Source organism: Solanum stenotomum, chromosome 8 (assembly GCF_019186545.1).
Source record: "Solanum stenotomum isolate F172 chromosome 8, ASM1918654v1, whole genome shotgun sequence".
Classification (NCBI taxonomy): Eukaryota; Viridiplantae; Streptophyta; class Magnoliopsida; order Solanales; family Solanaceae; genus Solanum; species Solanum stenotomum.
In genome coordinates, this window is record NC_064289.1 from 51,780,049 (window position 1) to 51,805,081 (window position 25,033).

Consider the following 25,033-nt stretch of genomic DNA (forward strand, 5'->3'; position numbering starts at 1 on the left):
CATTTTTCTTTGTAATAAAACGTTCTTGTGCACGTAACATTGAGCCTTGTGATTTTGTTTATGTATTATTGCTTTATTTATAAAACATTCTAAGATTTAGAATATTGTTCTAATTTGAATTACTTTTACATGTATTCTATGTTGTTTGTCTTCGCATAGGCTTACCTTCTATGAGGGTTAGGGTAGTTGCCTTATGTCTCTAATTTTGTGACATGAGTATCATGACAAATATGTACACATCAACAACATTGATAGTTGTGTAGTAAATTCAATAAGTCTATCATGATTTATGAAAATATTTACTATGTGCGAGGTATAACTTGTACTAGTTGTATGAGAATATATTATTTTATTGATATTACATTCTGACCTGTGCCAAACTATGTTTTATTTTCCTTCTTGGCCTTTGTTTCTCTTTCTTATTTTTCTCTTTCCCCTTTTTCTCATTTTTTGTTATCTCCCAAATCTAATTTGAAATCAATTCAATTACTCTGAGTTTGAATAAATGAAAATAGTAAAAATCAATTCAATTACTCTAAGTTTGAATAAATGAAAATAGAGAAAATACAATTGAATGTGTGTATATATATAATAAAACCCTTGTTATTAAATTACACATTAAATATTTAGAAGTTATGAACATAGAAAGCATGGTTATGATTATCATTATTATTAGGCGTTTGACTATAGAATCATATTTTTTCTGTATTTGAAATATATGGAGTTAGAATTGAAAATAGAGTTATGTTTTATTTTTCAAGAAAATATTCAGAATAATATTCATATTATATTAAATACAACTTCAAAAGTGAGTATCATCATCAAGTCCATCAAAAGCTCATCTTTGGATATCACTACAAGGAATTGCTCTTAATTTTTGGACTTGATGTCTTCATTTAGTGACCAATCTTCCTTGCAAATGTGACTCCAATATCACAAAAGCTGATCAAGAACAATATAACCTTCTTTAACCCGAGTCTTGCTTTGATTAGTTTGATGCCTTCAGTAACACTGTTAACTTTGAAGTCTTTATTTTTGAAAATTTGTCCATTAAATGCTTCAGGATCCATTATTTGAAAGGAAGCAAACTACAACCAAATTACTAAAATATTTGGTTGTAGTCTTGTAGATACCTTTTGTCAAAGTTGTTTTTTCTATTCCACCAATGCCATATATACCAACCATGTCATTGATACGAGTATCTACTCCAACTGGATTTCAAGCAACATCTAGAGGTGTCTGGTTGGCCTCTTGTAGCACTTGTTTTATGATATTCTCCATAAATTTAAATTCACACCTACAAATTGTTAGGGAAAAAAGGAATAATAATTAAAAACAAAAACAAAAATCGTAACAATAAAAGCCAACACTTTAGTTTATTAGGCTTGTTGTGATTGAATTAGCATTTTAATAGTTTAAAAATGCACATTGAAGCTATAGAATATTCATTCAGAGTAATTTTTTATGAGTTTGCTTCACAAAGTAGGAAAGACTGAGAAATCATACCTATTAGCAACATTTCGCAAATCTCATCCAAATAAATTTGGAGGTTCTCTAAGTGTAGTTATCCGCTTCTCCATTTTTTCAGCCCAAGATAATCGTTCCTTGTGTACAGACAAAGCTTCACCAAAGCATCCAGATTGCACCATTCTCATAGCTAAGAGAATTTTCAATGATGAACATATCAAGAAACACTTTGAAAAGAGAGTTTTTTGTGTCTACCTGAAATGTCGAAGACTAAGAGCTTTGTTGAACTGATCATTGAAAGGAATAAATACATCCATCCATAGGAAACTGCATTCTCGTGACAACTCGTATGAAATGGATAGCATCTCTAATAGCAGTAGATCTTCATATGTTGGGAAAATTAGGAGAAGATCATTGTTGGTCCATTTTCAAACAAAGAGCATTTGTTGATGGGCAGGTTCCAGAGGGATTAGTAAGCATGGGGAATAGAACGGTTGAAATGTGTCAAGGTCTACCATTGGCTGCAAGTGTGTTGGGAGGCCTCACCCGAAGTCAACTTTGCTTTCCCACTTTGCCTTACCCCTGAAACTCAGAAATACATCATAAGAGAAGTGAGAAGATGTAGATGATTCTCCTTAAAAAAATAGTGTCCATGGATGCAAAAATTAATGAAGGTTGGATGATTTTAAGTCAATTTGTTAACCGAAAGAGAACTAGGATTTAGATGATTCTCCTTGAATAAATGAACACAGTGAATTGTGACTTCTTCAAGGAAACTTCATTTTGTGACAAGTAATTTGCAATCCTACACCAAGATATTTCTCAAGTCAATGCTACATATCTCCTCATTTGTAGTCACATTTTTCATTTATGTCTTTTTGGGCTTGGCTACACTGCTATACTTTTATTATATATGGTTAACTTTGCAAATAGTTATTTTTAATCCTTTGTTTGCTAAGCAAGGCGGGTTCTCTTTCACTCTTTGGAATGAGCCTTTTCGTGATTCTCTCTCAACACAAACTGGGCAGCTAAACATTAGTAACTATTTTAAAACGCAGCAAGTATATCAATCAGAAGCATGATTTATTTAAAAGGCATTAGCATCAACTTTTACACCAAAAGTCTTGTGATTTCAGTTAGTATAACAATAACAACTTGCTGCACCCGTCTTTATATGACATACTTTATAACTAGCTTAGCATTTCTTGTAGGGATGGCCAGCAACAGATGTTCAAAGCCCCCCTAACCTGCTCTATCAAATCTTTTAAAAAATAATGTGATATAAATTGATCAATAACTAACAAAATGTATATGCCTCATACTTTCATGTTTTAGCTAAGAAGAGAAATGGAGAACTTGCCTCTTATAGCTATGGGAAGAAGTTGCAATCGTCTCTTTGTTGTGGGAGTTTTCATTATGCTTCGTCACTACTTCTCCCAATATTAACTCTTCTTTCCTTGAAATCCAAGATTTTTTAAAAATTTTAAAATATCCAACAACCAATTAGTCTTTGCTTTGAGCCTACATATCAAATGTTTGTGTTGGATTGTAATGATAATTAAACAACCCGAACCAAACCAACTTCTTTCTCTTGTTAAGGATTCTAATTGGCTTATATGATCCACGTCATCAAGAACAATTAAATTATCCTTCGTTTTGAGAATTTGATGAAGAAGTTTCTCTTGTAGCTTGACTAGAGCATTATAAGCTTCCGCTTTTGATCTAATGTCAGAAAGGAAGTAATTATTCTCAAAATATTCGGTTGTAGATACCTTTATGCCAAATATGCTTTTCCTATTCCACCAATGCCAACCATGTGAAGTTGATCAATATCATCTCGCAATAACTTTATATCTTCGACACGAGTATCTCCAACATCTAGAGGTGTCTGGTTGACCTCTTGTAGGACTTGTTTTATAATATTCTCTACAAATTTAGATGCACGCCTACATTAACAATAATAAACTAAGTAACTAGAAAAAGTTAAACAATAAGAACAGTTTATGAGTTGGGTTAACAAAGTAGATATTAGAAAGAAGGGAATCATACCCATCAGCTTCAACATTTGGAGATAAATTTGGAGTTGTACACTTGTGAGCCCCAAATAATGGTTCCTTGTGTATAGCTAAAGCTTCACCAAAAGAAAGACCCAACTTGCTTTCACAGTAGTTAAGAAAGATGAACATCCTAGAATATAAGCAAATCGATCTGCTATAACTTGTGTTTGGATTCAACAATTTTAACTTGAAAAAGACCATGGAAACCCTTGACTCTTCAATTGCTTCAGATCTACATGTTTCTTCTTCAATAAAATAGATTTTTATACATGTATCAAAGATGTGATTAGATCCAAGATTGAATGAAAGGCGTGGGCGGGGGGGGAGGGGAATAGGAATGTAGGTTTTCTTAGGAAAAAGGATAAACCACAAAGGATTTTTTCTTTGGAGAAGTCGGTCCAATGCTTCATTTGTAGTCGCATTTTCCATTTCTTCTTATTTATGAGTATATCTTTTTGGGCTTGCCATTTTGGAGGTCCAAACTCTCAAATACTTTTTGCAGGGCTGATAAATGGACAGTCCAATAGGATATGAATCAGGTGAAAATATTTACCCTCCGTTCAATAATAGTTGTTTACTATATTATTTTAGATGTTCAATAATATTTATCAACTTTATCAGATCAATGTATAACTTTACACTTAGTTCATATATTTTTACTATCATTAATTATAGTCATTTCTCTATTATATTTTTCACAACATTAAATTTATTATATTCAAAGGTCATTAGTAAAATTATCATTATATTCATAGTTTTTTTAAGAACGTGCAAAATCAATAGGACAACTATTATTAAACAAGGGAGTAAAGTATTATATTTGACCCATATTTAATATAATAAAATGATTAATCTCAACGATATTAGTAACACATCTTAATATACAAGAGAGTGTAGCATAAAAAATGTAGTACCAAATAAGGTATGTTAGTTGACTTTACCCTTACTGTTAAAATAAAGTTATGCTTACCCTCACCGTCTACAAATTTATTACTCGTACTCATCAATTGTATGAAAAACCCTAAATCAACAAAATAACCTGAATTAAACTACTCAATTTTTAACTCAATTCAACCCAATAACTCGATTTTGTTAATCTCATCTTTTAACCTTGTGCTTATTTCCAAACTCTCTCGTGTCTGCTTGCAACCCAACAATACTTACAATAATACAAACTCAGCCATTCATACAATACAACGTTCACAAATCACAATACATCGACCCATATGCCTCTTCCGTATATTCACATAAGCTTCACAAATTAAATTTTGCTATCTCTTGGAAAGGGGAAGTGAAGGAAGCTGTCAGTAGTAGTGATTTGGTAACTGCTGAAAGTAGCATAGTGTTTCAACGGAGAAATGAATATGATTAGAAAGATGGATTTGAGTTTTAATTTGCATTTGATTTAGTAGGTGGATTAGGATCAAAAGAGAAAATTAAGTCAATTCAATCAAAATTGGATAATTTTAGATGATTTGAGGCTTTTCATCCAATTGAGAAATGCGAATGACAAGTATAAAAATAATAATAATAGGAGTAAAGAATAAAATCAACAAATAAATGAAAATTAAGGGGCATTTTTGACCATTTTTCCTTAATACACAAATCCAAAGACAAATCTACAAGATTTATATCTGATTTTTATGTTTAAAGTTTTCATTTAATAAGTTGAGAGTATAGGAAATTTGATGGAAGTTGTTGGAGGAGTAACGTACCAAATAGAAAATGAGAAAATAAAGCAAACTCATAGTAGCATGGGATCAATAAGATTCTTGATAAAAAAGCTAACAACATAATAACAATCTCAGTAAAATAAAAATAAAAAGGGACAAACTAAAGTTGAACAAGCCAAGTTATAAATTTTTAGGCCTTAATTAATATTCCTACAATAATGCTAGCCATAGAAGACCTAATTACTAGTTTACTACTTGATAGAGAAGATCAGTGAGTGGGCAAAATTGTTTGCATTTATTAGAAAATTGTGTGCTTCTAGTTAAAGTGGTTAGTTTTTTTAATAGAAAGTTAACAGAAGAATGTAACAGATAGTTGAAGGATGTTTTTTGTTCAATGTAATGACACAAAAATGTAGTTTGAGTTATAGTTAAGGGATGCTTTTAGCCATTTACTCTCAATTTACATATAGCTTTTTCAAAAATATTAATGCTCTAAATAAATAGGTACAAAAAAATACTCTATTGTTTTTGCTCCATGGTTGAAAACTACAAATAAAATACAAAACTGGACAATTAAAAAGGCACAGAACATCTTTTCTAGACCAAAATCTGGTGAGAAGCAAACATGGTCAGGCAAACTAGAATACTGAATTATTTGTAAATGTATATGACCCATGGTGTATATCACGTCTATGATTCTGATGAGCCGACTGATATATTGGTGAACCAATCAAAACAAGCTGTCCGCTTTGACTTTCATTAGCCAATCGAGTGAAAAGGATGTTTGTTAACAACCACAATATCTTGAAAAGGCAAAAGAACAAAATCATTACATAAAGCAGATGAGATGAAGAATTTACTATTTTCATGACCAAAGTTCAATTAGAGAACTGTTAATCCTCAAACACAGTGCAAACACAATATACCGATCTAGAACTCTAATTTCACAAATCTAACCTCCAAAACGGTAAAGATTCCTACCCATTTTACCAGCGATCACAACTTACAAAAGAGAAGAAAAATAACCCATTTTTAGACACATTCAACATTGCCACAACAAATCAATTGACAAAAGCAATGAACACTCGAACAAATCCTTATGCAGCAACAAGGAAATGTTCAAATAATCCTATCAAAAATCATTTTTTTCAAGTTAAAATAACTTTCGTAACATACCCAGATGATAATAATAGGAAATTAAATTGATTAAGCAAAGAGTGTAGATGACGGAAAGAATAAGCAAATTTCTATTCCTTGAATTAGTAACAGAGAATTACACCATCAAAGCTCAAAAAAAAAAAAAAAAAAAACTACCAAACCCTAACCCCCAAATCCGTAAAGGGTCCTTCCTTGCCTCTTAAGTGCATAAACAACATCCATAGCAGTAACCGTTTTTCTCCTAGCGTGCTCTGTGTAAGTCACAGAATCACGAATCACATTTTCCAAAAAGATCTTCAGAACCCCACGAGTCTCTTCGTAAATCAACCCAGAAATACGCTTCACACCACCTCTACGAGCGAGTCTTCGAATAGCCGGCTTTGTAATTCCCTGGATATTGTCTCTCAATACTTTCCTGTGCCTCTTGGCTCCTCCTTTGCCCAATCCTTTGCCTCCTTTACCTCTGCCTGACATTTTTCTGATGAAATTTTAGGGAAGAAATGTTCTTGATTTGGATTTTGGTGATTGGGGGTTTGTGACTTTGGTGGTTATATATAGCTGATGGTTTGTTTGGGGGTTTAAATCGTGGCCGTTGGTGTGTTGGAGATGAAGGTGATGATCGGACGGATATGAGAGTCGATCCGCGTGAGAGGCGGAGAGTGTATGTGAACCGTTGATTTAACGGAGATCTATGGTGAGGAGTGATTGTTTAGTGATAGTGTGCGGATTGTGCTTTTTTGGTGAGAGAAACGAGGTAAGTACCTTGTTGGCTTGGTCACATTATCTATCATTTCTTATTCCTAAAAAAATACTAAGCCTTATAATTTCCTCTTTTCAATAATAATGGTCAAATATATTAAAAATAATTATTCAACAATATTTAAAATTAAGAGATAATTTATCTGATATTTTTATTTTATCATTTTTTTAAAATATTATCTTCATTTAATTGTCATAGTTTCCTTTTTTAGAGTCAAACGATAATAATGTTGACTAATATTTTACAATGTATTCTTTCATCATATTAATATGTAAAAGCTTGAAATTTATAGTACTCTTCCTATAGTTTTTGAACATCTAATTTTTTTGTTTAAACTATCAAATTGCTGTCATCTAATTTAACTTTGAAAATTAGTCAAATTAACTTCGAAAAACGCAATATGACAATTAAAAATGGACAGAGAGAATATTATTTATCATTTAACACATTTTTTAAAATATTAAATTTAATAAAGTCAAAGGATAAAATAATAATAATAATATCCCTATTATTTATTGCTTCTTAAGACGTGTATCAAGTCACTAATGGACAACTATTGTTTAACATAGAACCGTCAAAATGGGCTTAGCACATGGAACCGACCAACCCAACCCATTATTGGGGTAGGGTTGGGATAGGATTGTTTAGGGGTGTACATGTCCGGGTTGGTTCGGGTTTTTCGAATATCAAACCAAACCATTTGTGTCGAATTTTTATATCTATAAACCAAACCAAACCAATAAAACTCGAATTTTTCAACCTCGGATTTTTTTGGATTTTCGGATTTTTTCGGTAAAGTATTCATGCAAACATATAATTTAGTTGTACTTCAAATATTTCTTTAATCCTACCAAAATACAACTACCTAAGGTGTTTCTTAAGAAAATAACACATAATATGATATGAGTAATGGCACTAAAATATCCAAAATAATAATAATAATGAAATTTCGTAAAACAAATATTGCAAAATGCAAATTAACAAGTCATAATGAAAATGATCATAATTTAAAAGTACTAAATCATGTTAATATAAGTTTAATAAGTATTAATTACATGACTAAATATTAAAGGAAATTAAAATTAGATTATGTATTTGAATTGTCTTATCCAATGTAAAACCAAAGAACAAATATTCAATATTATTGTCATTCTTAGTGTTGAATTGATTTTCCTTTTGCATTAGTATTAATTTGATTTTGATTTAAGCTTTATTATAATTACCAACATCTATGGACTATAATCTTTATTGAACCATTCAGAATTCTAAGTTTCAAACTTGAAATAATATATTAAAAGATAAAAACTATGAAAAAGTATAAGAAATATTTAAAAATTATATCAAAGTAAACATTTTTATGTATAAAATAAAATTTTAAAAATATATATTTAATGTCGGGTTGGTTTGATCTCGGATTGATTTTTTTTAGTTAAAACCAGGAGCGAATTTAAGTGTCAAATTTGGATCACCGAAACTCGTGGTCATCCGGCTAAACTCGATATATCATTTGTACAATTCTTTAAAATATATTAAATATTACTTAAAGGAACCCATGTCTAAAATGACCAGATGGTTCACTGGTCTGAGGGCTTATTATTGAGCTGGTAGTCGATGATTCGAATCCAGTCAACGCTCAATTTGCCCATTTTTTTGTAAGGTCTATTTTATTATATTAATTAATAAAAGAAATGGCATTTACAACTTTAATTAGCCAAGGCAAAAAATAGAAGAAAATATATTTCAATTAAACGTCTTCTCGTTAGCTCGCTAATTTATTGTCTTTATAAAATTTTGGAAATATAACGGAAATAAAAATAATTATTTTAAATTTATTATTTTTATTAAAATGATTATTTTTATTTTAATTATTAAAAATCTATGTAGGGGTATATTTGATCTTTTTCACATATTTTTTGACTTATTTAATTAACATTTTTTGAGTTTCTTATTCTTATTTCTTTGGTTTTTCGTTCACTTTAGTGTAAAACCTAAATCAAAAGAAAGAACTGTGAATGGAAAAAGTGAAAAAATTAAGAAAAAAATTTAGAACAATTTTTTTTGGGCTATATTGGAATTTAAATGTTATTATTTTTGTAGCTATATTGAAATTTAGTTTTTATATCTATAATTTTTTGGGGAATCTATAATAAATTTTACAATAAAATTAGTGAAAAAAATAAATTTGATCATTAAAATAATAAATTCAAATTAGTCGTTGAATAAAAAAATATATGACAAGGGTCAAATATACCCCTATATTAATTAATTTTTGCATTCATTAGAGGAAAAGAGTATAGGTGAGCCATTTGTGTGACATTAGGGGTATATATAAGTCACTCTCATAACAAGGTGCATGTCAACTCTAAATCACAAAGTTGAGGGCTATATTAGGCCATTTTTCCTACAATTTTAGATATTATTTTTAAAGTAATAGTGCACCCGTCTTCTTGAAATCCTGGATTCACCTCTAGTTAAAACCAAACCAACCCAAATATAGTTAGTTTTTTTTAATACCAAACCAAGTCAAACCAATCACTAGTCGAGTTTTTTTCTCGGTTTGCGATTTATTTTGGTTTTCGGTTCGATTTTGTACACCCTTAGAATTTTTCAAGCTCATTTAAAACTATGGCTTATACGCTCGGCCCATTTAAGTCTTTCGCCCTTTAGGCTTGATCGGAGTTAGCCCATGGACCAAAACATTTTATTTAAGAGTAACTTACAATAATCTCACTGGTATATAATATAATTACTTAAATACAAACTATGTTGTAATATTATGAATATTACCAGATTTTTGTACGTTCATATACATGTATCTTGGACTATATGGACTAAAATTAGGTTAATTTATTTTAGATACACTATATCCAAGTAGATTCGTATGTATCTAGAATACATAGACAAATCTCGCGCCCTCTCTCCCCTCCCATCTTGCTTGTCACTCTTTTATCTCGCTCGTGTATCTGGTATGCGAGATACATGTTAATTACACTATATTTTTTGCTAGTGTTATTGAAACAACACCATTATTTGTCATATTTGATTTGAAAATCTTCTCATTTTCTTGATATTATAGAATATAAGTTTGTAAAGAAAAAAATGAAAAAAAAGGGTTAGCCCGCCCTAGTCCTCGGCCCTTCTAAGGTTGGATTGGATTGAACATTTTTAGGCCCTTACAAATGAAGGGCATGCCCGCCCTAGCCCTTTAAATTCTTTAGTCTGCGAGGCTTGGACCGGATAGGACTGGACCGACCTTTTTTGACAACTCTAATTGAACAAAAGGAATAAAATTTGTTTTCACAACACTTAAATTATTTTAATTTTTGAGAACAAGTATTGAAAATATCACTATGTGAATTATTTCTTCCGTCTCTTTTTACTTGTTCAATTTTAACATTTTTGAATCTCTTTTTACTTGTCAATTTTGACAAATTAAGAAAAAACAATTTTTTTTTTACCTATTACACCCTTAATTTATTTAGAGAGTTAATATTTTTGAAAAAGATAGAATCTCTTTAATGAATAAATTGATTTTGAGATTCTATCAATTAATAGTAGGGATGGCAATGGGGGGAGGGGGGACGATTTTAGCTCAACCGGCAAAATATTCCTCCCCGCCCTGCATAACAACTTTTTTTCATTTTCAACTCGTCCCAACTCCCACATGCCCCGTATAATTTTTTCAATATATTTTTTTTAAGTTTGATATTAAAAATAAAATTCATAAAATAAATTAATTTTTTCATTAAGTATTATTATTTAATAGGATAGTGACTTAAAAAGTTAAGTATTTATTAGTAGTCCACTTGGAAAACACGTAAGAAATTGTATTACTCCTTTTGTTTCAAAAAGAGTGACCTAGTCTGACTTGGTACGGAGTTAAAGAAAATAAAAAAACTTTTGAATCTTATTGTCCTAAATTAAAGTTATATCGAATATATAAAATAGTCATATAATCTTGTGGCCTTAAACATGTCACGTAGAAAGCTGAAATTAAAATATTACCAAAAAACAAAAAGAAGTCATTCTTTTTAAAACATACTAAAAGGAAAGTAGGTGATTCTTTTTAAAATATAGGAAGAATTTTTTATCGAACCATTTTTCATTTATTATCTTAAATATTTTAATAGTTTTTAAAGAAATTATTTTAATAAATAATACTCTATCACTCTTAGGGCCTGTTTGGATTGGCTTTTGGCTTATGACTTATAAGCCAAAAGTCATATGTTCGGATTTCTAACTTATGGCTTTTGGCTTATTTTTGTTATTTTGGCTTTAAAATAAGTGCTTATAAGCACTTTTTAACTTTATTCAAACACTTCAAAACTGCTTAAAAACTATTTTGGCTTAAAAGCATTCTAAAATAAGTCAATCCAAACGGGCACTTATAACATGTGAAAAATTGAAATTAAGTTTGAACTCACATAAAATTATATATACCACAACTTGTCCCCCTGCACTAATTTAAAAAATCCACTTGAATCCACCATGTACAATATTAAATTCATCCCGCTCCGCATAGTCTTAAAACCACCCCACTCCATTATCATCCCTAATTAATAAGAATTAATTAATAAATTCATTACCTTAATTATTATTTTCGTAATAAATATGTCAAATAAAAAATAAACCAATAAATAGAAACAAAAGGGAATACATGGGTATACTGTATTTGTTAGTGGCTTTTAGTTGGCTTGCTATTTAAATCTTCATTATGATCTCCTCTTCCATCTTCTTTTCTCTTAATTTATGTAAGACATTTTTTTAAAGCATGTTTGGATTAATTTTTAACTTATTTTATGTTAATTAAATTAATGAGACAATACACACTTGTTATAAATATTTATAATAATTTATCTCTTAAAAATTACATGAAGCTTCATTAAAGAAAAAAAAACAAATATGAAAAAGAACTTAAACAGATTCATGTTGAACTATAAATAATTCAATTATTTTGAGCAATAAAAAAAAACTCAAAAAAGTTCAATTAATATAAATAGAAGCTTAATATTTTTTAGTATAGATTATAATATTCATAAATACTTTCTAATATATCAAAACATTAACAGTGTGCTTAAAATCTAATTGATTTTTTTTGTTCCAAAAAGAACATTACCTTTTTTGAATTAAAACTTAAGACCTTTGTCATTATTAATTTATTTTCTTTTAACATTGTTAATCCTTTTCGTAATTTCAACATTGTTAATTTCTCATATAATACAGTTTATGCAGAACTTGCTAAAAATGCAACAAGTACTACTCAAACAATCCTTCATATAATGAAATATCCAGATCTGAATAGCTTAAATTGTTATTCAAAGAGTGAAGAAGACGAAGAGAATCAGAATTAATAACTAAAGCACATTTCTATTCCATGAATATGTAACAGAGAATTACACCATCAAAGCACAAAAACAAAAAAAACCCAACAAACCCTAACCCCCAAATCCGTAAAGGGTCCTTCCTTGCCTCTTAAGTGCATAGACAACATCCATAGCAGTAACCGTCTTTCTCCTAGCGTGCTCTGTGTAAGTCACAGAATCACGAATCACATTTTCCAAAAAGATCTTCAGAACCCCACGAGTCTCTTCGTAAATCAACCCAGAAATACGCTTCACACCACCTCTACGAGCGAGTCTTCGAATAGCTGGCTTTGTTATTCCCTGAATATTATCTCTCAACACTTTCCTGTGCCTCTTGGCTCCTCCTTTGCCCAATCCTTTGCCTCCTTTACCTCTGCCTGACATTTTTCTGAAGAAATTTTTGAGAAGAAATGCTCTTGATTTGGATTTTGATGATTGGGCTTTGAGGGTTCTGTGTATGTATATAGCTGATGATTTAAATCGTGGCCGTTGGTGTGTTGGAGCTTAAAGTGATGATCGGACGGATATTAGTATCGATCCGTGAGAGAGGCGAATCTGTATTTGAGCCGTTGATTATATGGAGATCTACGGTAGAGAGTGATTGTTTTGTGATGGGTGCTGATTGTGCTTTTTTGGTTTTGTCAAGGGAAATAGGGAATCTATTTCTAAATATTTTTTAAAGCCTCTTATAATTTGTGTTGGCCTATTCAGGCATTAAATTATCGTATTTTTTGAAATATTATATTAAGGTTTAATATTTATAACATATTATTTTGGTTATTTGTATTTCAAAATATTGGGACAGTTTAGTGCATAAAGCATCTCGCGTTCATGCAGGGTTTGAAGAAGAGTTGTACATAAAGAGATATGATGTGCAAGTAAGGATGACTACTTTCACAACTTACGAGTCACAACTTAACCTCGTAAGTTGTAGATCACATGAGAACGATTTAACATTGTTACAAAAATCGTATAATCTGAAGTAACGAACAATTTCATTATCAAGCTAACAAGAAAAAGAAAAAAAAGCTAGCATCCTAAAACTAAAAGCATAACAGCAAACGAAAAATACTATTATATGGTCCTATCAACACAAATTGTTTGACTTTAAATATTTTTTAAAAGTTTTGAATATTAATGTGAGGAACATTACAAGTGGAACAAGAGTTCTTACTCATAAATTTCAGTTTCCTATAAAGAAATTAAGTGAATTTTTTTTCCACATCGAAGGCGGGTTCAGAAGTTAATTTAATTTGTATAGTTTAGGTTTTTATTACAAAATTTATTGAGTATAATTTAGAAATTATGAGTTTCAAATATAATTTATTTTGAAATTGGTATATTCTTAACATATGTTCTATGATCTGAGCTACACTCCCAACTTTGTTGAGTTATGTAATTTACCGTACAGTATAGCTCATCATTGTGGCTGTAGTTTAGTGGTGAGAATTCCACGTTGTGGCCGTGAAGACCTGGGCTCGAATCCCAGCAGCCACACAAATTCAAATCATTATTTTTTATGTTCTTCACATTTTCATTTTGGGCTTTTTTTTAGGGAAAAGAATTATAAAAATTTTAAGAATCTCATAATGTAAGGAACAAATTATATGAATTTGAAACAGCACATAAACACATGGTAGAATATTCACTCAACACCAAAGCTGGAGGCAGTATACAGAGCAATGCCAGCATTCATAATGTGGATTATATGGAAAAGGAGAAACAGTATCAAGCATGAAGGAAATGTGACTTTGAATAACATGATATGGCAAGTAGAAGACATGATTAGGAAACTACTCAAAAGCTTATACCCTTGGATGAAGATAGGAAAGGAGGATTGGCCTCACATGGTTAACTTATTGAAGAAATACAAACCAAGATTACACTATTATTGTGTTACTTGGAAATTTCCAGCAAGGTATGGGGTGAAATGCAACACTGATGGGGCGTGTAGGGGAAATCCAGGGATGAGTGCACTTGCTTTCTGTGTAAGGGATGAGTTTGGAGATCAGATATATGCTGCAGCCAGAGGAATAGGTATAGCCACAAATACAGAAGCAAAATCTATGGCTATTAAGGAAGCTTTGGGGTTTTGTCAGTCCATTAATCTAAAGGAAGTAACGATTGAAACAGATTCCCTCACACTGAAAATGATAATTGAGAGGGAATGGAAGGTGCCATGGGACCTTATAGAGATGATAGAATGAATAAGGGTCCAAATGCAACTAATACAAGCAAACATAAAGCATATCTATAGAGAAGGAAACACAGTGGCAGATTCATTAGCTAATGAAGTTGTAGACACAAAGGAATATCACAGTTTTTATGAGCTACCAGCAGGGGCGGATCTATGAAGAGATGTGGGGGTGCCACGCCACCCCCGAACTTCGACGGAAACTCTATATATACATAGGTATATATATATATATATAATATTTATATAAATATCAAGCGTGCCACCCACAGAACAAAATTGGCTTGTGGTGCCACGGTAGGATGGCAACTTTGGAAGGCTGATGTTGTGGATTCGAATCCCATTTGTACCTATTTTTTTGAGAAATTTGCTGCAGACATTTTTAAGAAAAAAAAAGGCTCCAAGCACCTTTTTTTAAGGAAAAACAGCTGGCACAATTTTATTTTTATTTTTTATAATTGTTATTGACTTAAATTAAATTAATTACATTATTGCTCCTTTGACTTTTCTTGTATTTGATTAAATACTCAATAAAAGTGTAATATCTTATTATTTATATTTTATTGATTGATTTATGATATATATCGAAAAGACGAATAATTTAATCAAATATAAAATTAATTTAATCGGTAAGTCTATTTGACACCCACAAACTCTAAATCCTGAATCCGCCACTGACTACCAGCACATATAAGGAAACACATAAACATGGACAAGGCTCAAATTCCTAACCTTAGGATTAGGACACGAAGAATAAACAGCCAATGAAACAGAAAAGCAAAAGCAGGGGAAGGAAGAAGATACATATGTAGAGAATCATAAAAGGGACCCCAATAGTTATATGCCGAGAGAAAAAAAGAACACTTTGATCTATCAGGACAAGATCCTAACCTAGCTAGTTCCCATAGCTACCAAAACCTTCACCAGAAAGAGGGGTCTTGCGTCCCACCACCACAGTCCAGAGTCAACAGTGAGCTTCAATTTCAATCCACCACCTGGAGATAACAAGATATTAAATCTGACAAAACAGGGCGAGAAGGAAATGAAAATTCTGGACTCACCAGAGGCTAAGGAAGACGATAGATAGAGACATTCTAACAACAATCAAGGATGGAGCTTGCTTGAAGATGCCGATTCCAGCTCAAAAGAAACATCACATAAGAAGGAGAGTACAGAGTACTCTTTAACTATGTCTAGTGTTTTTTAGATAATTATGAAACTTTGTTTTTTGGATCAGGCGGTTTGGGCCTGTTTTTCCATTTGTTTTTTGCGGATTATTAATAAAATAGGTCCACCTGAGGACCTAAGATTTGATTAAAAATAAATAAATGAAGTAACAGTAATAAGTACCGAAGAAAAAGAAATTACGCGATTACGACTTCGCAGAGGCGTATCTAGAGGGGGTGCCGTGGGTTCACGTGAATCCATGCTCCCTCTCTAGATCATATATAGTAGTGTTATATTTTTTTAAAAAATATTTAAATATAGATGTGTGTACCCATGTTCAAAGTATCATATAATAATATGTTGATGATTAGGTGCACCTCTCTAAGTGAGGATAGAAATTTAAATCTTATATCTATCTTGTCTTTTTGAGTAACACCACTCCAAGTGGTTATCGGTGACACTTTTGACGTTTCAACTAATTTTTCTTTTGTATTTTTGCCTTTAATCTTTCAAAATTTTCAAGTGTCTTACATTGAAAATTCCTAAAAAATTTAGCACTGTAAATTTTTTATCTAATTAAATCAAATGTGTATAGTAAAATTTAAAACTAATTGTATTATATATTTTGAATCTATAGTTTTTAAAATATAATGGTTCATATTTAGAACCTAAAAGTCAAATGATCAAATTTATATTTAAGATATATTTCTTCATAATCGTGCACTCATCTAGCCGAAATCCTGAATATGCCTCTGACAACTTGATACTACTTCTAATAAGAAGGTACATGTGAAAATATTAAAGCCAATAAAGTTCAAATCTTGACACCGGCTATATATTGATGATTATGCACGTGGAAATGTATTTCTTTTATATTTGTTGTTTATATAATTTGATGAGATTGTGGTTTTGGATCAGGACTAAAGAGATGTGGAAAGAGCTGTAGATTGAGATGGCTAAATTATCTAAGGCCAAATGTAAGATATGGTAATTTTTCTGAAGAGGAAGATAGGGTTATATTCAGTTTATATGCCAGAATTGGAAGCAGGTTACAAATTAGTTTTTTAACAGTTCTCCATTTTATTTTATTTTATTTTCTGTTTTGGTCACTAATTAATTATGTACTACCTTTGGTGCCCCTTAAATTTCTTCAATTATCATGTGTTTGCATATGACTTTTGAGACTAAAATAAATCTCATTAAATTAAAAAAATTGAAAGAAGAACCTCAATGGTGTAGAAAAAGGGAAATTAAAAGATAAATATTAAGACTCAAAAAAAAAAGTAATACTCCATAGACATTTCTTCTGCATGCATGCCAGTTTTAGATCTTGGATCAAGTCTTTAATTACACACATACAGCTTTAGGACACCATAGGCGGAGCTAGGTGGAGTTCGTGGGTTCAAATGAACCCAGTAGCTTTTTCGTTAACTTGTGAACTCCTAACAAAATTGATTGATAACTTTGTGGTAAGAAAGGGGCAGTGGAGATATTTTCCACACTATAGAGTTGTGGGTTCAAACCCCCTATCAATTTTAAAGGAAATTTAGAATAAATTTAGAACCCCAAATTACTCCTAATCCTGGTTCCGCCTCATAGAACACAAATCCAAAAATGTTGAAACTATTCTAAATTTTTCCTTTTTCAATTAAGTACATGCAGTCAGATCTTTATTTCATTTTGACATTCAAGATTTTTTTAATTTGGAATTGATATTTCATATCATGTTATATTATATGTTCTCCACAACAAATTTAGCTATAACAATCACAAAATATCCAAACAATCGTTATTACAAAAAGGTTTAACATTCCTATCTTATGAATTTGACTTTAAATTTTGTATATTGGTACTTTAAAGATATTTTACACTATTTATATAAGTTAACTTGAATAACATGTAACTTTTCGCAACATGTTTGATATATATACTCATGTTATCCGTAGATGGTTAAATCAAATTAATAGTGTAGAAACTATTTATATGGTTAACATATATATAAACTTAAATGTTGTACATTTATGTGTCAGGTGGTCAGGTATAGCAACTCAATTATCCGGAAGAACCGACAATGATATAAAAAATTATTGGAATACAAAGCTTAAGAAGAAGTTCATAGGTTTTATTCACTCATCATCTAATATATTGTTTCCTCCTACAAGCACTCTTCAAACAACTTTTCAACCTCAAACCCAATCCCAAGCATCAATTTCAAATCTTTTTAAGAGATTCATATCTAGAGCCCATTCCACTAGTCCAACCAAATTTCAAGTACAACAACAATAACATGATGAACTTTCAATTAGGTACAAATAATCAACATTCTTATAATTTTCATGATCAAAGCTTAATGAATCCCATGCAATCAATTAGTTCTTGTTCCTCATCTGATGGGCTAAGTTGAAACCAAATTAGCTATGAAAGAGGAAATAATGAGTCAAATTCCTTTAGAAGAAACCCAAAAGTTTACACTTGACAATTATTGTAGTACTTGGGATGATCATCAAAAGTTAAATGGATATTTTGGGAATAACTTTCAAACTAGTCAATTACAGTATGATCATCATACTAATATTGAAGAAGTTAAGGAGTTGATTAGAGGTAGCTCTAGCAATGGCAATGGATGTAACAATGTAGGGTACTGGGGTTAATTTTAATTTTATTTTGTAGGTGTGAACTTGTAATGGAATTTATTCATGGAAAGCTTTTATTTTGCTTCCACTGAATTAGTACTAGCTTTTATCTTCTTCTTATTTTATGTAGTGATGATGTAATTACTACTTACTTTCTTTGTCCCTATGTCATTTTTTTTTTCGGTCTCAAAAAAGAAATGACACAATTCTATATTGATAACAACATTGATGAGTTATTTTAAATCACAAATTTATAAGTTGTTATATTCCTCAAAGTATAATAGTGTCATGCATATAAATTAAGACGGAAAGAGAGTATGTGATATGTACTACGACTAGTAGTATATTTTTGTTTTCTACCCCTATTTTCCCTATCCTTGTGTAGTCTCCATCCTATCTATCTATAAGTACTCTGAAAAATATGTAATTTTAGTTCATGGTGAAAGTACTCAAGAAACCTATCATATCATGATGCAAGAGTCAGACAGTGAAAGTCACTAATCAAGCACCCACTGTACGTTCTTCAATAAAACAAAGTATTCCCTCCGTCTCAATTTTTATATGAGTTAGTTTAATTTGGTATGGAGTTTAAAAAAGAAAGAAAGATTTTTGAAAATTTTTGTTTAAAATAAGTCATATATACTTGTGTGGATAGAAATCATTTCATTTAAGTTAAAATGAGCATTTTAGAGTTTAAATTGTTACTAAACGTAGAAATATGTTATTCTTTTAATTTTTAGACCGATTAAAAATAAAAGTAAATCATATTAATTGGGATAAAGAGACTAATAGTATTTTGGCACTATAGAAAATTAAAGATATGTCCTGGTAAAATCAGAATTAATTTAAGAGTCAATATGCCAGCAAAAAGAAGATAAACAATACCTACTGCAAGGAAATCTTTAGGGGTTGTATTTTTAATTTAGCTAAAGATATGAAAATGACAGGAAAAACAAATTCAGAATCTCTGTCTTATTAAAAAAAAACAAAAAATTAAACCTTTACAAGTTATATAATATTCGTTTGCCATATAACACGTTGGTTGGGACAGGCATCAATTGCTGTACAACATACGTAATATAAAATTATGTATTATGCATCGATCGAGTAATGTACGCATAATGAGATGATTAAGATATATTCCTCTACCCCTTAGTTAATCAGACGACATCTTGTACTTAAATACTAAAAATGAAGAACCTTTTAGTAGGAAAAATTTAAACCTTTAATAGGTTTATTTAGCATGAATTCAAATTAGAAACACTAGTAAATTTTTGTTCATTAGTTGTTCGTAGAAATAATATAAAACTAAGCAAAAGGAAAAGGAAATAGAGGAAAAAAGTTAATATTATGATGAAAGATAGTAAAAACTCGGAATTGAGGGCTAATTTCTCTTGATAAGCTTCCTGTCTTCCATCGTTGAAGTTAAAATCGGTCTAAACTTCATTTTCCTTGAATATAATTAAAACGATACTCAATTGATGAGTTTATTTCTCGTAATTTTAATAATTGGTCCTATAATGGATGATGGGGTGGCTTACGATTTTATTGATTGATCATTGACTATTGTTTTTTGTTTGTGATATAATTAATATTTGAAGTGTCCCCATTAAAGTTGACATTGCTTAGCAATAGTATCATCTTAGGTAAGCCATATTTGTCTATAATATACACAAACCAAGTACTCAACTTGGAAAATAAAATGTTCCCTTCTTTTTATTTTCCTTATAGATATAATATAAGCTTATGTTAAAAAATATATTAAATTAGTAATTGGATTTAACTAATTAGTCTAGTTGACCCATAATATGAAAATGTTTGACAGTACTCATATAATTAAGTGTCAAAACCTTTCTTCCTTATTACTATTCAGTAACAACCTAACCTATCTCTTTTAAAAAATTTCCAACAAGAAGGCATTTGAATAATGTCAACGCTACAACAACTTTGAATCATAACTCATAAAGTCATAAGCCTATTAATTTTAAACACGGATTGATTTGTATGTTTTGATGAAAAATAATATTATGTAACAAATTAATAACTCTTATTTGACGTATTTCAACTACTTATAACACTTTTACTTTCTTCATATTTGTTAATTGGTGGAAGTTGTTGCATCATTAGTATTGGTAAATTAAAGTAAAAGATAGCCCCATTATTTGTACTTATCCCGATTGAGATGTTTAAAATATTTTAGATAACACTAGACATAAAACTTTGTCTAATAGCATAAATTTGCTAAAGAAATACTGTCAGCGCTAATAAGAATACTATATAGAAAGTATTTTGCAATCATAAAGGTCATACTACCACAACTATTTTCAAAAGTATTAATCACTTATTAAAATACTAAAGTCTCATATATCGAAGGGAAAAACTTGAAAAATTATTACTAATTATTAGTTTCTTGAATCACTTGTGAAGTTCCATTGACCGTACAATAAAAGTCAATTAATTTTTATTAGGCGCTACTAAGAGTAAAAATTGAATTCAGATATGTTAAATTACCTCATTTCAACCGTTTTCAATTTCATTTTTTTTTTCCTTGAAGAAGTAGATTCAAATAAATTTTTTGAAATGAAAACGAACAAAAGAAAGGTTTGTCCCATCAAGCAAGAAAGAAAAGAAAAGTTAGGAACATGCGACGATTAAAATAAGTATCGAGTAACTTAATCAAATGGTCATTCAATTATAACGAATTCCCGTTGAAGTTATTTGTATTTTTTTTTTAATATCAATAAAGTCATTCAATTAATTAGAAGCGTGTATCTACTATCTACAAAATCATTACAGCCAAAACAACTATAGAAACACTAATTATATAAATCTCCCCTCTTGGTTTCGATTGACTTACCTTCTTTGTAGTTGTGCTTTCCTCTCTTATTTTATTTTTTTGTTATAATTACTTATTATTAATACCAAAAAGATTAATTTAAATAATTTACCATTGATGATATATTCTTTTGTTTAACTACTTTTATAATTATAAACATCATTTTTCAAGATTTTTTATTTTTTTTCATTTCCATTGTTATTCACGTGACGTATACATTAGTATTTCCTTCATAAAATTTATCAGCCAGATTAATTAGATACCACCGAGAGTTCACAGGAATTGGAATGAATATTCTCACTGTAAATTTTATCTTCTGAAATAAAACAAGAAAAAATATAATAATATCGGGGTAGTCTGTTTTATAAATTTTGTAATTTGTATTTAAAAAATAAACATTGTAATGAGGTTTGAAATTTCATAGGTGTAAACAATGTCCGGACAATATTACAATAACAACATACTCAGGAAATCTCACAAATAGGGTTCAAAAAGGATAGAATATACACAGCGGACGTCGACGTTTTTTTCTCGTAAACAGTAGTTGAGTAGCAGAAGATGGTAAGTCCAGCCCAAATTTTAATAGGGCCCATTCTATACCAAGGTAAGCCTTACGCGATGGCTATCGGCCCTACGAGATACCTTAAATGGGCTCAACTAAATCCAATATACATGAATCCATAATTCCATTTCAAAATTATATTTAGCATGATGATAATATGCAATCAGTTTTTCTTTAAAAAAAAAGTGATAACTAGTTTGAAATTGAGGTAATGTTACTACATTGAAGTGGTTAAGTTTAAATCATGAAAGTACCTCTGATAATTCATTGAGCACAAGATTAATCGGAATACATGTATGTTGAAATAGCTAAACATTCAGAAGTTAGTTACTAATCCATTTTTTAGTTAGAAGGTCATTTCAGAATGTTAGTTAGTGCTAGTTAGTTACCTCGATTGCTATGTTGATGAATTAGTTAGTTAGTAGATCAGATATTTTTTCTTCTTCTTGCTTTCTATATAATCTGTGGATGTATCTCATTTGTAATATCATCCAGATTCAGATTAATAAAATTCTCTCTCATTTCTTCCTTACTCTAGTTTCTTCTCTAAGTTCATCAATGGTGCTATAAGCTTGTATGCTCACAGTTTTCTTCATGGTATCAGAGCAAAGTTGTAGTTGAGTTTAGATCTCTACTAGTTAGTAAAATCTGTAGTTTAGATCTGCAGAAATGGTGGCATTGAAGATAGATCAGAATGATCCTTTATACATTGGGGCCTCATACAGTTCGAGTGTTGTATTGATTCCCATAAAGTTGATTGGATCTGAGAATTATGGAATCTGGAGCAGGTCAATGAGAATTGCATTGTTGGAAAAGAGGAAGTATGGATTTGTGACTGGTGCTTGCACTAGAGGTTTATACAAAGAAGATCTGCATGAGCAGTGGGAAATATGTAATGCAATTGTGTTGTCATGGCTGATGAACACAGTCAGTGAGAAGCTTCTCAGTGGCATTGTATATGCCATAAATGCCTTATCACTTTGGAATGATCTCAAGGAAAGATTTGACAAAGTGAATTGAGTAAGGATCTATCAGTTGCATAGAGAGATTACTACTCTAACACAAGGTACATACACTGTATCTCATTACTTCTCCAAACTGAAAACATTGTGGAATGAGTATGATGTTGTAATACCGAGTCCCGTTGTGCTTATCCTCAATCGAAAGAGTATAATGATCACCTGCAGCAGATGAGGTTGATTCAATTTCTAAGTGGCATGAATGAATCATATGAGCGGGCTTGCAGACAGATACTACTTAAGGGAACTAAACCATCATTAGACCAAATATAAGCTATGCAGTGCAAACTTTCAGCCAGTTTATGCAATCTTCTAAGAAGTCACATCTGGAGGCTACTACTAGAGTGGTTAGACATTTGAAAGGTACAGTTGGTCAGAGTATTTGGCTGCATTCTGAACCTACTAACATACGCACATGTTGGTGTGATTCTGTTTGGGCTGCTTGTCCCAACACAAGAAGGTCCATCACATGGTATGTCATCAAGTTTGGAGATTTTTTGGTATCCTGGAAATCAAGAAACAACAGACTGTTTCAAGAAGCTCAGCTGAAGCTGAGTACAGAAGCATAACTTCAGCAGTCTCAGAAATCACCTGGCTCCTAGGCTTGTTCAAAGAGCTAGGAGTGTCTATTCAGTTGCCTATTACTATTTTTAGCGACAGTAAATCAGCCATACAACTAGCAGCTAACACAGTGTTTCATGAAAGGACAAAACATATCGAGATAGATTGTCACTTCATCAGAGATAAGATCAAAGCAGGGGTGGTTGACACTGCCTATGAACACACATAACAACAACTTGCAGACTTATTGACAAAAGGGTTGAGTCAGGTCCAACATGTATACCTTTTAGGCAAAGCTTGGTGTGCTTAATGTCATGCACCCTTCAGCTTGAAGGGGTGTGTTGAAATAGCTAAACATTCAGAAGTTAGTTACTAATTCATTAGTTAGTTAGAAGGTCATTTCAGTCATTTCAGAATGTTAGTTAGTGCTAGTTAGTTACCTCGATTGTTGTGCTAATGAATCAGTTAGTTAGTAGATTAGATTTTTTTTCTTTTTCTTGCTTTCTATGTAATCTGTGGATGTATCTCATTTGTAATATCATCCAGATTAAGATTAATAAAATTCTCTCTCGTTTCTTCCTCACTCTAGTTTCTTCTCTAAGTTCATCAATGGTGTTATAAGCTTGTATGCTCACAGTTTTCTTCAATGTAATTAGTTTGGCGCAAGCTAAGTAAATTACAAAAAGTTCCCAGATAGATGACTGAAGCATATTCTTAGACTGGTATTATCACATAATACAAATAATTATAACATTTCTATTTTTCTTAAAAATGCTAAATTAGCCCATGAAAATATAAATTGTCCAACTCGTTTAAAATTTGAATGGGTTAATGACATCTTGACCCGCACAAATTCAGATCATATAAAAGTTGGGCTGATTTAGTCAAATATTACTCCAAATTGAATTAAGAGAAACGGTTACAATATATTAATTAAAAAGATAGACTATTTGAGATCACTCATATAATAATAATAATAATAATAATAATAATAATAAAATAACCTCCTAGTTTTGTTTGGTAGGCAAACAATTTACAAGTAAGATAAAACAAAGAAATTAAAGCTTGTCAAGTGTTGGGTCATGATTCATTATTCAACACAACTTGACACAAACCATGCATGTTACCCTAAGTAGCAATAACCCATCATTGATTCAACACATTTTTGATCTATTTAAATTCAACTCAAATCGTCCATTTATCACTCCTAATTTTATTACTCTCATGACCGTCACAAGTGACTTTATCAAGATTTTGCAATGAATGAATAGGTTAGGGGCGGGGGAATTGTGAAAAATATTAAAATTTAGGAGTGTGAAAGATTCTCATAATAAATGATAAGGTTGTTCATCAATAAAGAAAATGAAAATTCTTAGACCATAATATCAATTCAGAATTACTTATTTGTTAGTTTCAAATGTAGAAGAGTTCAATAAGTCCAATTTGGAATCTTATGATAGATTTTAACTTTATTTGACAAACATATTAAGATAAAATAATAAAAAAGAGTCTTAAGATTTATTTATTTACATCTGAAGAGTTGCATGAGGTGAAAATCTCACCTATCCGTAATAGTGATGGAC

At 30.8% G+C, this 25,033-nt stretch overlaps 5 protein-coding genes, 2 long non-coding RNA genes, 1 other non-coding gene and 1 pseudogene across 8 annotated transcripts in view; 4 read left to right on the forward strand and 5 right to left on the reverse strand.

Moving 5' to 3' along the window:
* The window catches only part of LOC125875232 (probable serine/threonine-protein kinase PBL9), a 1,122,098-nt gene that overhangs the window by 77,931 nt on the left and 1,019,134 nt on the right, over positions 1-25,033 (forward strand). The gene's annotated exons all lie outside the window — the stretch shown is intronic.
* LOC125875267 (uncharacterized) lies at positions 731-2,048 on the reverse strand. Its single transcript, XR_007447357.1, has 2 exons — positions 1,507-2,048; positions 731-1,297 (listed from the first exon to the last, which is right to left on the reverse strand). It is a non-coding gene; the product is annotated as an uncharacterized LOC125875267 (long non-coding RNA).
* LOC125875257 (uncharacterized) lies at positions 2,833-3,828 on the reverse strand. Its single transcript, XM_049556362.1, has 2 exons — positions 3,517-3,828; positions 2,833-3,413 (listed from the first exon to the last, which is right to left on the reverse strand). The coding sequence occupies exons 1-2, from the start codon at positions 3,723-3,725 to the stop codon at positions 3,242-3,244; spliced, it is 381 nt and encodes a 126-aa protein (XP_049412319.1). The 5' UTR covers positions 3,726-3,828; the 3' UTR covers positions 2,833-3,241.
* Positions 6,426-6,880, reverse strand: LOC125875263 (histone H4). Its single transcript, XM_049556369.1, has one exon. The coding sequence runs from the start codon at positions 6,827-6,829 to the stop codon at positions 6,518-6,520; it is 312 nt and encodes a 103-aa protein (XP_049412326.1). The 5' UTR covers positions 6,830-6,880; the 3' UTR covers positions 6,426-6,517.
* LOC125875262 (histone H4) lies at positions 12,463-12,921 on the reverse strand. Its single transcript, XM_049556368.1, has one exon. The coding sequence runs from the start codon at positions 12,860-12,862 to the stop codon at positions 12,551-12,553; it is 312 nt and encodes a 103-aa protein (XP_049412325.1). The 5' UTR covers positions 12,863-12,921; the 3' UTR covers positions 12,463-12,550.
* Positions 13,904-13,975, forward strand: TRNAH-GUG (transfer RNA histidin (anticodon GUG)). The gene has a single exon. It is a non-coding gene; the product is annotated as a tRNA-His (tRNA).
* On the reverse strand, positions 15,351-15,880 carry LOC125875269 (uncharacterized). The gene is made up of 2 exons (XR_007447359.1): positions 15,734-15,880; positions 15,351-15,667 (listed from the first exon to the last, which is right to left on the reverse strand). It is a non-coding gene; the product is annotated as an uncharacterized LOC125875269 (long non-coding RNA).
* On the forward strand, positions 16,197-18,490 carry LOC125873919 (transcription factor RAX1-like; annotated as a pseudogene).
* On the forward strand, positions 22,540-23,679 carry LOC125873920 (uncharacterized). Its single transcript, XM_049554745.1, has 2 exons — positions 22,540-22,881; positions 23,407-23,679. Exons 1-2 carry the CDS (start codon positions 22,540-22,542, stop codon positions 23,677-23,679), a joined length of 615 nt encoding a protein of 204 aa, XP_049410702.1.